Source organism: Setaria italica, chromosome IV (assembly GCF_000263155.2).
Source record: "Setaria italica strain Yugu1 chromosome IV, Setaria_italica_v2.0, whole genome shotgun sequence".
NCBI lineage: Eukaryota > Viridiplantae > Streptophyta > Magnoliopsida > Poales > Poaceae > Setaria > Setaria italica.
The window spans coordinates 8708975-8721969 of NC_028453.1; the positions used below are offsets into that span (position 1 = coordinate 8708975).

Below are 12995 nucleotides of genomic sequence, written 5' to 3' on the forward strand. Positions count from 1 at the left end.
TTGACACGTAATCTTAAGACGACTCAACAATCAAATCGTACAATAAGACAACCGTACAATAGGTTGTCTTATAAGTTGTCTAATAAAACTATATAATTTCTTAATTTGTGCATATGAAAAATAAATATTATAAGTTGCATGGCAACAATAACTTGTACAATGGTTGTTGAGTTGCCTCGTAGTTCTACAATTTAACTTATGAGGTGGTTGTTTCACGAAACAATGATCTCTTTCTCTCTACTCACTCTCTCTCCTCCACATCATCAAAAATCATACGTGGCACATGAGACGAACTATGAAACCACTGACGTGCAGCAATGTCTCAACTTGGAGTCAGAGTTCTACGGTAGGTTGCTGCAAGTAGCGTACCACTCTTAAAAAACCGAAGCATTATCACTCGCCGTAGTCGAATAAACGTCTCAAAAATGTGCTCTCCACTACGGAGGCAAGCGCTACCGTGTGCCAACCAGATCAGGAACGTAGGAAAACTGATAGTACGCGGCTGATCGTTGTTCGTGTGCGGCACCCCTGCCCGAACAGGCGAACAAACCGTCTCCCACCGACCCACCCGCGCGACGGTGCGTTTGCACTGGAGAATATGGGCGTGCAGCTGTGGCGCACCGCTGCCACACGGCCACACCACCGTAGGGACAGGGTCTAAAAAAAGGTTTCCTCTCACGTTTCAGCAGAATGGCTTAACCCCCTTCGATCTCTTTATCAAAAAAAAAACCCTTCGATCTCATCTCATGTTTATCATGCGCCCCGGGCAGTCTGGCTTCCAAGACACGGCCCAACGGTCAGCACGCCACGCTACCCTCTCAGCAAGTGGGGCCCTCTGCAAGCAACCAGGATCGAGAAGGATCAGGAGAACGAACCCCCGGACGGGTCACGCCGTTTTCCGCTCCTCGTATTCGGAAACCCCCGCGGAGCGCACCCGTGCGGCCGACCGGTGGGACCATGCGGCCTCCGGGCCCGCGCGTCATTGGTGGACCACCGCCATTCGCTGCCACTGCAGCCGAAACGCACCCAGGTCGCTCTGCCTGCCCGTGCGCCGGCCGCGTCTTTCCAAAGCGCACCAGGCACACCCCCACGCGCGCGCCGCAGCCGCAAAAGCGCGAGCAAACGACGCGAGGCCGTTCGCTCGCGCGTCCGCCACCACCCCCCACCTCGTGAGTCGCGCGAGCCCGGTGGGCGTCGCCCGTCACCGCCAGCTCGGGGGGCGCTCGCCGTCCGCGCCGCGATCCCTTTTGGCCCCACTCGCCAGCCACCGCAAACAAAGCCACGGCCGCGCGCCCGCCGTACACTCCAACCCCCCTCCTCTACCCTCAGTCCTCACTCCGCCCACTCCTCCACCGCTGCCCGCCCGCCCGCCCGCCCGCGTGCGCCGGCGTCCGACGACGATCGATCCCGCGGCGGTGCCATGTCGTCGGCGGCCGCGTCGGCCGCTCCCTCAGCCTTCATCCTCGCGCCCTCCTCAGCCACCCCGGGGGGCCGCAGGCGGGGCGCCCCGCCGTTCCTCCGTGGGGCGAACCTGAATTTCCCATTCTGGGCGCCGCCGCCGCCACCTCGGGGCGCGACGGTGGTGCGCGCGGAGGCTGGGACCGGAGGCAAGGACGACGCGGCGCGGCCGCCGGAGCGGAGGGGCGACGCCGACGCCAGCAGCAGGCAGCCCCGCGCGCGGCGCAAGGCGGCGGTTAGTTGGTCTCGGTCGACGCCTACCTCCCTGCCCCTCGATATAGGATCGCACTGCTTGCTTTTTTATTTCTGAAACCGACATGTGTCCGCGTGCAGGTCTCCAAACGGAGGGATCCTGTTCAGCCGGTCGGCCGTTACGGCTCCGGGTCCGGGGCGGGGAACGCCGCAGCCACCAGGGGCGCCGCCGCGTCCGGCCGGAACGGCGCGCTGGCGGGCGGCGAAATCAAGTCCATCGTCGCCACGCCGCCGGCGAGCATTGTGAAGTTCGAAGGCCCGGGCTACACCGTGATCCTCCCCGCCCAAGACATAGCGCCGGCGCCGCCCAGGACTGTCGCCCCCTCCTCGAAGCCGCCGTTGCCGCCGTCTGAGGAGGACTTTGTGCCGCCGCCGCCAACTTCCATTCCCAAGCCTGACACCTATGGCAATGCTGAACTTGCAGAGAAGAAACGTGCACAGGCTGATATCGGTGGAGTTCCAAATCCAATTCCACCTCCGACTCAGCCGCCTGTGCCTGAGGTGCAAGAGGCCGCTTGGGATTTCAAGAAATATATCGGTTTTAACGATCCTGCCGAAATGAAGGGTGATACCGGGGCTGATGCAGATGGTGCTGGTTCTTTTGAAAATTACGAGAACGATGATCCTGGGCCTTTGGCCGGGGAGAATGTCATGAACGTGATCGTGGTGGCTGCTGAATGTTCTCCTTGGTGCAAAACAGGCAAGAATAACAGTACTGTTTGTGGTTTCTTCTAGAGCTTCTGTTCATTCCAGAACACCAGGTTGCTTGAATTACTGATGTGAGCCGTCATTGAGTATTATAGGTGGTCTTGGAGATGTTGCGGGAGCTCTGCCCAAGGCTTTGGCAAGAAGAGGGCATCGTGTTATGGTAGTACTCTCAGGCTTCTGTTTTTCATTTGGTTGCCTTTCTCTTTTTTTTCAGCATCTTCAATATTTCATCAGCTGGTAAATGTATGCTTTGATGACTTGAGATGCACATAGTTAGATGTGATGAAATGTAAGGCGGGTTCTGAAAGTGATTTTTCAGTTCTTACGTTGCAAGCATCTGAAACCTTGATCATATATATTATATACAAAGCACTAGCATTACTCCCTTATAGTGGTTTATATTGAAATACTTTGTGCTGCATATATGATCATCTTGTCAGAAACTATTGCTTAAGATAGTGATACAAAAATGAATCATCTTATTATAAATGACTAGAGTATTATGTAACTATAAGATATTGTGATACTTTAAATCAGGTACTCTGAGTAGAGTTAGATGGCTTATCTAACATTTTGGGGGAATGCTTGTTTCAATCTAAGGTTGTGGTACCAAGGTATGGGGACTATGCGGAAGCCTCTGACATGGGAATCGTGAAATATTACAAAGCTGCAGGACAGGTATGTGTAAACCTCTCCCAATCAAATATAGGACATAGAAAATGCCAAGGTCTAAAATCGCAATAGACTCAATTTAATTGGCATTTGTTTTGGCTTGCAGGACTTGGAAGTGAAATATTTCCATGCTTTTATCGATGGAGTAGATTTTGTGTTCATTGATGCGCCTCTCTTCCGGCACCGTCAAGGTGACATATATGGGGGGAATAGACAGGTGAAGTTTCACAATTCACTTTTACTGCACTGGTTATCTAAGATCAAGCCAAAGTGCTTTCAATTGAAATACATTTTTCCCATTTTACTTCAGGAAATTATGAAGCGCATGATTTTGTTCTGCAAGGTTGCTGTTGAGGTACTCCCCTGAACTTTACTGTCATCCATATTGAAAAATTCTGAATTTTATGGATTTCACACTTATCACTAGTTTTCATATACAAATCCAAATCCAAATCCAGCCAAATGTCAAATTATTGGACTGCTAGGCTCATCTTTTGCACCAACGAATAATACTTTCATCTTGACTCTCTATTGTGCATGATAATTTTATTATCTTCATTTCGTTGGCACGTTCCTCCATACACTGTACCTGAATATTATTCTGTTCTATTTGTGACTAAGAACACTGGACTATCTGTTGTGTTCCTCCACAATCTTCAGGTTCCTTGGCACGTTCCATGTGGCGGTGTGTGCTATGGTGATGGCAATTTGGTGTTCATTGCTAACGACTGGCACACTGCACTCCTGCCTGTTTATCTGAAAGCATATTACAGAGACAATGGACAAATGCAGTACACTCGCTCCGTTCTTGTCATACATAACATTGCTCACCAGGTCTTTTCCTTCTCATATCATGATCCTTTTGTACCCTGCCGCTTTTTTTCTTTAGATTTTAAAATGGTTCAGTTACAATCATGGCACATTTAAGGTTACTGAACGATGGCATGCGCTTTTGCAATTTGTCAATCCTTCGTTTCAGATCTTTCAGTCAATTATTGCTTTTGGTCGGTTCTCAACTGGATTTCAGAAATTTCTGGATCCTAATGATTTCCCTCTTGTTTGCAGGGTCGCGGCCCTGTAGCTGAATACCCGTACATGGACCTGCCTGAACACTACCTCCAGCACTTCGAGCTGTACGACCCCGTCGGCGGTGAGCACGCCAACATCTTCGCCGCGGGTCTGAAGATGGCGGACCGGGTGGTCACCGTAAGCCGCGGCTACCTGTGGGAGCTGAAGACGGTGGAAGGCGGGTGGGGCCTCCACGACATCATCCGGTCCAACGACTGGAAGATCAACGGCATCGTGAACGGCATCGACCACCAGGAGTGGAACCCGGAGGTGGACGTGCACCTGCGGTCGGACGGGTACACCAACTACGGCCTCCGGACGCTGGACGCCGGCAAGCGGCAGTGCAAGGCGGCCCTGCAGCGGGAGCTCGGGCTTGAGGTCCGCGACGACGTGCCGCTGCTCGGTTTCATCGGGCGGCTGGACGGGCAGAAGGGCGTGGACATCATCGGGGACGCGATGCCGTGGCTGGCCGGGCAGGACGTGCAGCTGGTGATGCTGGGCGCCGGGCGCGGCGACCTGGAGCGGATGCTGCAGCACTTGGAGCGGATGCACCAAGACAAGGTGCGCGGGTGGGTCGGGTTCTCGGTGCCCATGGCGCACCGGATCACGGCGGGCGCCGACGTGCTGCTGATGCCGTCCCGGTTCGAGCCCTGCGGTCTGAACCAGCTGTACGCGATGGCGTACGGCACCGTCCCCGTGGTGCACGCCGTGGGCGGGCTGCGGGACACGGTGGTGCCCTTCGACCCGTTCGGCGACGCCGGGCTAGGGTGGACGTTCGACCGCGCCGAGCCCAACAAGCTGATCGAGGCGCTCGGGCACTGCCTCGACACGTACCGGAACTACAGGGAGAGCTGGAGGCGCATCCAGGAGCGCGGTATGTCGCAGGACCTTAGCTGGGACCACGCCGCCGAGCTCTACGAGGAGGTCCTCGTCAAGGCCAAGTACCAGTGGTGAACTGAACACCCTCCGCGTCGATCGATCCGTCGGTCGGTAGAGCAACTTCGTTCTGCTTGTGTTGTTTTGATTTAGTTTCTCCGGCTTTGATCCATTGTACATTCCGCATTCATCGGTCTCGGTGAAGAGCTTCGTATGCAACGCCGCGGTGGTGTGGCCATACAGGGGGGAAAGACAGAGATAGTATGGTAGAATGGTAGTGGGTTGAGCTGTGTGCTTTCGACTGGGTTCGTACATCGTAGAGCAGTAGTGGATGTTGTGTGGAAGTATGCATTTCTACAGATTTGGGATGCCAACTTAATAAGTGTAGACGTGTAGCTACTAGCCTGCTATATCAGTCGATACAGTGTTACTTCTTGAAAGTGACGGCTCGCTGTTGTCATATCTTATGGAGTGATGGATGATTATGGGATATGGTGCGGTACTGTACATCAACGCTTAGTATACTAACTACTCTGTCCAACCTGCAGAAACATGAGAATTGTAGAGGTTCAGACAGGCCTTATTCTATTTTTTTTGAACGAACGGGCACGAGACAGTGCCTATTTCATTGAGATAGTGGAAAAGTTGTGGAAGTTACAAGGAAATTACAGAATAACACGTAGCGCTATTATTCTCGTGATAAAAGGACGCTAAGGCTTTCGCCCCTGCTAATATCCAGGTGCCTGCTTCCTCTTTGATTTTTGCCAACATTGAAGTTATTGCCATCTCTTGATGATTAAAAATGTGTCGATTTCGCTCCTTCCAGAGTTCCCATATTATTAGCAGGCCCATAGAGGCAATTCCTTTTCGTGGTGCTTCAGTCCTTGTCGTCATATTGATCCACCAGTCGAGGGCATTGTCGGTTGGGCGCCATTCCGAGGGTTGTATGCTGGGTTGTGAAGCCCAATTGGCAACATGGCTCCATAGACGCCTTGTGTATCTGCATTGGACCAGGATGTGATGTGCTGTTTCTTGCTGTCCTCGGCATAAAGGACAGGTTGGTGAGTGAGGCCATCCTCGTCGCGCTAGTCGATCAGCTGTCCATACTCGGTCGTGTAGTATCAACCACGCGAAGAATTTGCATTTCGGTGGCGCCCAACTTTTCCATATTGTTTTGCTGTGTGGTGCTTTAGTGGAGCCTAGAAACTGCGCCCTGTACGCTGATGCCGCTGAATACTGTCCGTTTTGTGTGAATTTCCAACGTATTGTGTCTTCTTGTAGTTCTTGCAGTGTTACTGGCGCTAATAATCGCCATAAAGAGATGAATTCTTGCAAGTGTTGTGTTGTCAGTCCGGCATGGATGTTAATGTCCGTCACCCAGCTATTATTGTGTAGGGCTTCTGCTAGTTTTTTATGTTTCCCCCTGGATAGTTCATATATGTTGGGCGCAATGTCCTTTGGTCTGATGCCCCGTTGCCAGGCTGAGTGCCAGAAACTTGTTTTGCGTCCATTGCCCACAGTGATAGTTGTGCAAGCTGCGAATAAAAGTTGGTCAGAGTCATCACATGGGGTACCCATTCCTGTCCATGTTTTCCCCGGGGATCCCCATTCGTGCCAAAGCCAGCGCAATCGCAAGGCTCTAGCAAAATTGGTGAGATTCAACACTCCTAGTCCGCCGTTTTCTTTTGGTAAGCAGGATTTTGTCCAATTGACCTTGCATTTGCCACCTGTCAGCATGCTACTACCCGCCCAAACAAACCGTTTCCTGATTTTGTCGATTTCTTCCATTACTTCTCGTGGAGGTTTTAAGACTGTTAGTAGATATAACGGTTGTGCCGAGAGGACGGCTTTGGTGAGGCAGACTCGGCCTGCTTGTGTAATGTTGCGATTGTGCCATCCAGAAAGCTTTTTAGCTGCTTTGTCTATTAGTGGCTGAAAGTCCACTCTCCGTAGACGTCTTATCGCAAGTGGGAGGCCAAGGTATTTTAGCGGGAAGCTTGTACGAGTGATCGGCCATTCAGAGAGGGTTTCATCAAGGTCCACGTTATTGCAACTAATAGGTGCCACTGTTGTCTTTTGCAGATTTGTTTTTAGTCCTGTGGCCTCGCCGAATAGCTGCAGTAGTTTCGTGACATTTGTGACGTCTGCCTGGGCTGGCTTTAGGAAGATGACCGCGTCGTCCGCGTACATCGAGATGCTGGTGCGTGGAGTACGTCCACCTATCTTGTTGAGCAGCCCCATGGCCGTCGCCATGTGTATGAATTGGTACAGTGGATCTATCGCCAGGATGAAGAGGAAGGGGGATAGTGGGTCGCCTTGTCGTAGTCCTCGCCCATGCATTAGACAGGCCTTATTCTAGGGCTAAACTTAAAAATATGCCTTCACATTTGTGTCCATTGCTACTGTCTGACTGTCTCGTCTAGAACTATGGGCCTTTTGCATTTTGTTTACTGAATTATTGCTTTCCATCACGTCCAGCAAATACAAATTACTGCTTTAGCAGATAGGACTACAGGAGAGCATCCATGCCGAGTCGATGACTCGAACCCGAACTTAGTGTGCTCTTATTATCATTAGATAGAGTTCTGATCTATTGACAAATTAATGTAAGATTGGTGCAACTTGTTAAAACACTGACTATATGCGTGTGCAGAACATACATTGCCAACGAGGGGTTGGTTGCTCGGTTTGCTAGGCCTAGGATGCAATGGCCAATGGCATCATATAGAAATTTATCTCATGCTGCCTCCCGTTATTAAAAGATGACGTTTTGTAGACAAGTAAATCAGGCGGAGAACAAATTTGTTTTCCTAAAAACTTCATTTGAAAGATTTCTTATCGTGAAAGTTTGGCAGAGCTGGTTTTAGACAAAAGAGATGATGATTAAACCCCAAAGATTTTATCTACTCCCCCATTTCAATTTTCAATTTGCAGGTCGTTTTAACTTTTCTGGATACAAAGACTTGGCTATGTACATAGATGTAACCTATATGTAGAAGTATAACAAAAAAATATGTATTTAGAAAAGTCAAAGTAACCTACAATTTGGGACGGATGGTGTAAAAGCACGGTGTATAACTCAATGTCCAGTTGTGATTCTTGCTGCTATGTTACGACTGCAGCTGCAGCCTCAGTAACTCTAGTTCGTGTAGTTTTAGAAGGCTAGTTATTGCAGCCGCAGCTGTAACAATCTCAGCCGAACAGCTTGTAAATTTCCAAAGACAATCTCATTAGCTAGATGGACAAGAGAATTGTTCCTGTAACCGTGTGCATCAATAATGCACGTTTGTACGTGTACCTCGAGTCCCATCCGCATGTTCATCGCGCTCATGCCACGTGCACGCACGGATGCGTCCGGTTGAATTGTGCCGCGCCCCCGTGCCTGATCCAACTATATCCAAATTCGAGAGGTGTGGTCGCTTCGAGCTGCCTGTCCTGTAGGCTGTAGCAGAGCACGCGAAACACGACGAGGGGAGCATCCAAAACGCTGGCGGGAGGGAAAGCTATCACGCGGCCGGCGCGTCTTCATCGTGGCCGGCCGGCCGCGGTGGGCCGCGGCTACGACGGGGACACTTCGGCGGGCGGCAGGCAAAGCCAACCTCACCGAACGAACGAATCCCTCCGCGTCCACCTCCGGGACGTTCGCTTTTGGCATTTCCCTTGACCCTTGGGCTGTTGATGGGCTAGTGAGCTAGTAGTACGTACGATAGTGACAGGTGGGCCGTAGATAAAGGCTGGAACGTGATGCCCAGTAGCCCACCGGAACGTGATGCACCGGAACGTGATGCTGAAGAGAGAAGCTTGCGGTGTACGCACCAGTCAGCTCCTGAGCTAGTAGTACGGTGGTAGCGGTACCCCCACAGCACTGACATGTGAAGTCCGGTGTAACGCTGGTCCCACATGTCAGTGATTCAAGCTGCAGTGAAGCCAGCGGACCATCAGACTATCAGAGCGGCTGCCTCGTGAGCACCAGTACTCCACCGGTCCACTGCCTCATCACTGGGTTATAAGCCAGTGCGAAAGCGTCCTCCCGCACCGACGCGACCCGCGAAAAGCAACGTCGCCCCCCCAACCCAAAAGCTGCAGGCCCGCGCAGGGGGAGAGGGCGGGCAGGCGGACGCACGGGCGGGAATGGCTGGCGCACCGGCGGGGGCCTCCTTGGCCGCGGTGGCAGCGGGGTGGCTCGACCTCGACGGGTCGACGTCGACGACGGCGACGACCCTGCTCCTTCGCCGGTGGTGGTGGCCGCCGCTGCCGCCGTCGGGCGCCGCCGAGGCGCTGCGGGCCGCGTGGGACGTGGCGCGAGCGGCGGCCGTGGCGCCGGCGCTGGCGGCCGCGTCGTGGGCGTGCCTGGCCCTGTCGGCCATGCTGCTCGCCGACGCCGTGTTCCTGGCCGCCGCCAGCCTCCTCGCGCCGCGTGGGCGGTACCGGGCGGCGGGCCCCGCCGCCGCCGCCGAGGAGGACGGGGACGAGGAGGCGAGCGGCCGCGCCGTCGGCGGCGGCGGCTACCCCATGGTGCTCATCCAAATCCCCATGTACAACGAGCGGGAGGTGCGCGCGCATTTGATTTACTCGCTGCTCGGCGTATACAAATACAGCTACGCAATGCGATGGATTTATACGGTTTTCGTGCGTATAATACGCTCCGTTTCCTTTTTGTTTGGGCGCGCGCGGGACGCAGGTGTACAAGCTTTCCATTGGAGCAGCGTGCAGGCTGGCATGGCCGTCCGATAGGGTCATCGTACAGGTTCTCGACGATTCCACCGATCCAACGATCAAGGTGAGTTTGAATCTTCTCGCCCTTAGCCGCGCTGCCCTCCTCAAAGATCACATTTCTAGTGTGTTCTCAACAGGATCTGGTGGAGCTTGAATGCAAGTTTTGGGCTAACAAAGGCAAAAACGTGAAATACGAGGTGAGGAACAATCGGAAAGGGTACAAGGCCGGTGCACTGAAGCAAGGGATGCTGTATGACTACGTTCAGCAGTGTGATTTCGTCGCTGTGTTCGACGCTGATTTCCAACCGGAACCTGACTTCCTCGTGAGGACCGTCCCGTATCTCGTGCATAATCCACGGATTGCACTTGTGCAAGCCCGATGGGAATTTGGTAAGCATGGAAAACACTCGACTCTAGCTACCTTGCTGAGTAGGCTGCATCTATCTGATGCTCTCTTGTTCCAATTGACAGGAACTTGCTGACTGGCATTTCGGGACGGTTTTTGCAGTTAATCCCAATGAATTCCTTATGACGAGGATACAAAAGATGACATTAGACTATCACTTCAAAGTAGAGCAGGAAGCAGGTTCATCCACGTTTGCCTTTTTTGGTTTTAACGGTATAAGAGGAAAATCTCTCAGCCAGAATTCAGTCATACGTGGTAATTCTGTAGGATTATAACATATTTAACTTCAGGAACGGCTGGTGTCTGGAGAATTTCTTCCATTAAGGAAGCCGGTGGCTGGGAGGATCGAACCACAGTAGAAGACATGGATTTAGCAGTCAGAGCAGGTCTCAAAGGATGGAAATTCATCTATGTCGGAGATGTTAAGGTAAGAAAGTACTAATGCCCTCATTAGATTCAATTTTCTAGTCACATTTTCGTCCACAACTCTACTTTCAAGTATGCCTTGAGAGGAACTTACTGTTGAAATCATAGGTCAAAAGTGAACTGCCAAGCAATCTGAAGGCGTATCGCCGTCAGCAACATCGGTGGACGTGCGGGGCAGCAAATTTATTCAGGAAGACGGGTGCAGAGATAATTCTGACTAAGGTAAATTTGCTTATTATACTCTAGTAGCCGCGTTGTGCATTTTAGAGATAAGGTAAATTTTCTTGACTAGTGGTAAGCATGAGTACAATAAGCACCATTCCATTTTTAACTGATACTCAGATGAAAACAGAGTATCAGTTTTCTGCTTGAGTGGGTGATCCGACCATTCCATTGCAGCATTGCCGTGTTTCCTTTAACCAGGCAGCATTGCTGCCTGTTTCACTTGTGATTTTTACCTGATGCCGTCTAAATCCTGGAGCAGGAGGTGTCGTTGTGGAGGAAGCTTTATTTGATCTATAGCTTCTTTTTCATTAGGAAGGTTGTTGCCCATGTGGTACCTTTCATGCTCTATTGTGTAGTAATCCCGCTGTCAGTCCTGATTCCTGAGGTCACAGTTCCTGTATGGGGGGTGGTTTATATCCCAACAACAATAACACTTCTCTACGCAATCAGAAATCCAAGGTTTGTATCTTCAAGAGCTATCTCACACCAGATAGGATGTTTGTTATTGTTTCTAACACCTGGTTTGCCTTCAGTTCGCTCCACTTCATACCATTCTGGATCCTCTTTGAGAATGTCATGTCTTTTCACCGGACGAAGGCGGCAGTCATCGGTTTGCTCGAGCTTGGGAGCGTAAACGAGTGGGTTGTCACAGAGAAGCTTGGTAATTCAAGCTGCACCAAGCCTGTGCCGCAAATACTTGAAAAGCCTCCCTGCAGGTCTTGGGACAGGTAGCATGGGCGTTTTGTATATGGTTCCTGAGAAATTTCATCAAGATTTAGCTTTAACTGACTCTAATTTCTGCATCCTTCGTGCTCGTTGCAGATGCACCATGTCAGAGATTTTGGTTGCCATTTTTCTCTTCTTTTGCGCGACCTACAACTTGGTTTACGGAGGCGATTTCTATTTCGTTTACATATATTTACAGGCTATAACATTTCTTATTGTTGGCACCGGTTTCTGCGGAACATCCAACTCATAGCGGTATATATAACTGTTAGGACTGATCCAACGGAAGAAATTGTCAAGTTCGATCATGAACTCGTGATGACTAATAACTTCATTGCACTGTCAGGCATACCGTGAAAGCATGGATGCTGTTTTCTCTCTCTATTTTTCTTCTTCTGGAAAAGGCCTGTAGGAATTTACTATGTAGCATGTGATTTTCCAATGTCTATGTGCCGTATGTATTTTAATTGTCATTGTATATGTTGCACGTTGGACACAAGATAACTCTGGATGTTATGATAATTCTTTTAAGCCACTACAATCTAGCTGGCATGGAAGTTTTGAAATGAGTAACGTTGACGATAGTAATCATACCACACACAAGGTGGCATGATAAGAATATATGAAATGGCACATATATCTGGTGTAAATTAGAACTCCATTATTCGTACAAGTCATCTTGAGTAGGAGGACAAGATAACTGTGGATGTTCTGAACTTATGATAATTCTGTCAAGGCACTGCACTCTAGTTGTCATGACAAGATCGAAGTGTTGAAATGAGTAACGTTGACGGTAGTAGTCACACAACAAGGTGACATGATAAGAGATATGAAATGGCACATATTTTTTTTCTTTGGCGTGACAACGTTGCTTTGTCGTATGACCCACCCACGACACCAAAGGGCACTGCCATGACGAAGATGGCTACTCCCTCCGTTCCAAATTATAAGTCATTCCAACTTTCTTGGAGAGTCAAAGCATCTCAAGTTTGACCAAATTTATACAATAAAGTACTAACATTCATGATATCAAATAGGTACCATTGGTTTCTTCATTAAATATATTTTTATAGTATATCTATTCGGTGGCATAAACTTTTGTAATTTTCTCTATAATTTTGGTCAAACATAAAAATGTTTGACTCTCCAAGAAAGTTGGAATGACTTATAATTTGGAACGGAGGGAGTAGTTTCTTAAAATACAACGTGATAAAGTTTAATATAAAAACTTTTAAATTAAAAAGGTTAAAAAGGAAAAAATCAGCCACTTAAAATAAAGCCAATTTAAACCAGCCAATTAAAATAAAAAAGGTTGAAAAGAGAATTTTTATGGCTGATTTTCTCTGATCAGCTTGTTGTGCCATGGCTTCAGTTAGGAGAACCGCATGGCCATTCTCTGTGCTGAATACAACTCTGACGAAACTGAACGTCCAGGTTCCTGTCATCGCGACCCCTCTTCTTC

At 50.1% G+C, this 12995-nt stretch overlaps 2 protein-coding genes across 3 annotated transcripts; both read left to right on the top strand.

The window, feature by feature from the left end:
* The first annotated feature begins 1141 nt into the window (after nucleotides 1-1141).
* LOC101763655 (soluble starch synthase 2-3, chloroplastic/amyloplastic) lies at nucleotides 1142-5494 on the top strand. Its single transcript, XM_012845376.2, has 8 exons — nucleotides 1142-1693; nucleotides 1792-2410; nucleotides 2514-2578; nucleotides 3019-3096; nucleotides 3197-3307; nucleotides 3401-3445; nucleotides 3751-3924; nucleotides 4156-5494. The coding sequence occupies exons 1-8, from the start codon at nucleotides 1421-1423 to the stop codon at nucleotides 5110-5112; spliced, it is 2322 nt and encodes a 773-aa protein (XP_012700830.1). The 5' UTR covers nucleotides 1142-1420; the 3' UTR covers nucleotides 5113-5494.
* Nucleotides 5495-9062: 3568 nt separating this feature from the next.
* On the top strand, nucleotides 9063-12090 carry LOC101769751 (probable mannan synthase 3). 2 transcript variants are annotated; one of them, XM_022825632.1, is made up of 9 exons: nucleotides 9063-9585; nucleotides 9716-9814; nucleotides 9888-10140; nucleotides 10259-10336; nucleotides 10447-10583; nucleotides 10691-10804; nucleotides 11067-11266; nucleotides 11341-11535; nucleotides 11630-12090. In XM_022825632.1, exons 1-9 carry the CDS (start codon nucleotides 9166-9168, stop codon nucleotides 11784-11786), a joined length of 1653 nt encoding a protein of 550 aa, XP_022681367.1. In that variant the 5' UTR covers nucleotides 9063-9165; the 3' UTR covers nucleotides 11787-12090. The 2 variants fall into 2 exon arrangements, with proteins under 2 accessions (XP_022681367.1, XP_004966838.1); XM_004966781.2 differs by having other exon boundaries at nucleotides 9064-9585; nucleotides 10259-10369.
* Nucleotides 12091-12995: the final 905 nt, after the last annotated feature.

Bases quoted from the DNA above. Each gene is read 5' to 3' on its own strand.
- LOC101769751 (XM_004966781.2), top strand. From the start codon at position 9,166: ATGGCTGGCGCACCGGCGGGGGCCTCCTTGGCCGCGGTGGCAGCGGGG. The intron at 10,141-10,258 runs GTAAGCATGGAA...CGGTTTTTGCAG, and splicing joins GCAAGCCCGATGGGAATTTG to TTAATCCCAATGAATTCCTT. The intron at 10,805-11,066 runs GTAAATTTGCTT...ATCCTGGAGCAG, and splicing joins CAGAGATAATTCTGACTAAG to GAGGTGTCGTTGTGGAGGAA.
- LOC101763655 (XM_012845376.2), top strand. From the start codon at position 1,421: ATGTCGTCGGCGGCCGCGTCGGCCGCTCCCTCAGCCTTCATCCTCGCG. The intron at 3,308-3,400 runs GTGAAGTTTCAC...ATTTTACTTCAG, and splicing joins TATATGGGGGGAATAGACAG to GAAATTATGAAGCGCATGAT. The intron at 3,446-3,750 runs GTACTCCCCTGA...CACAATCTTCAG, and splicing joins TCTGCAAGGTTGCTGTTGAG to GTTCCTTGGCACGTTCCATG.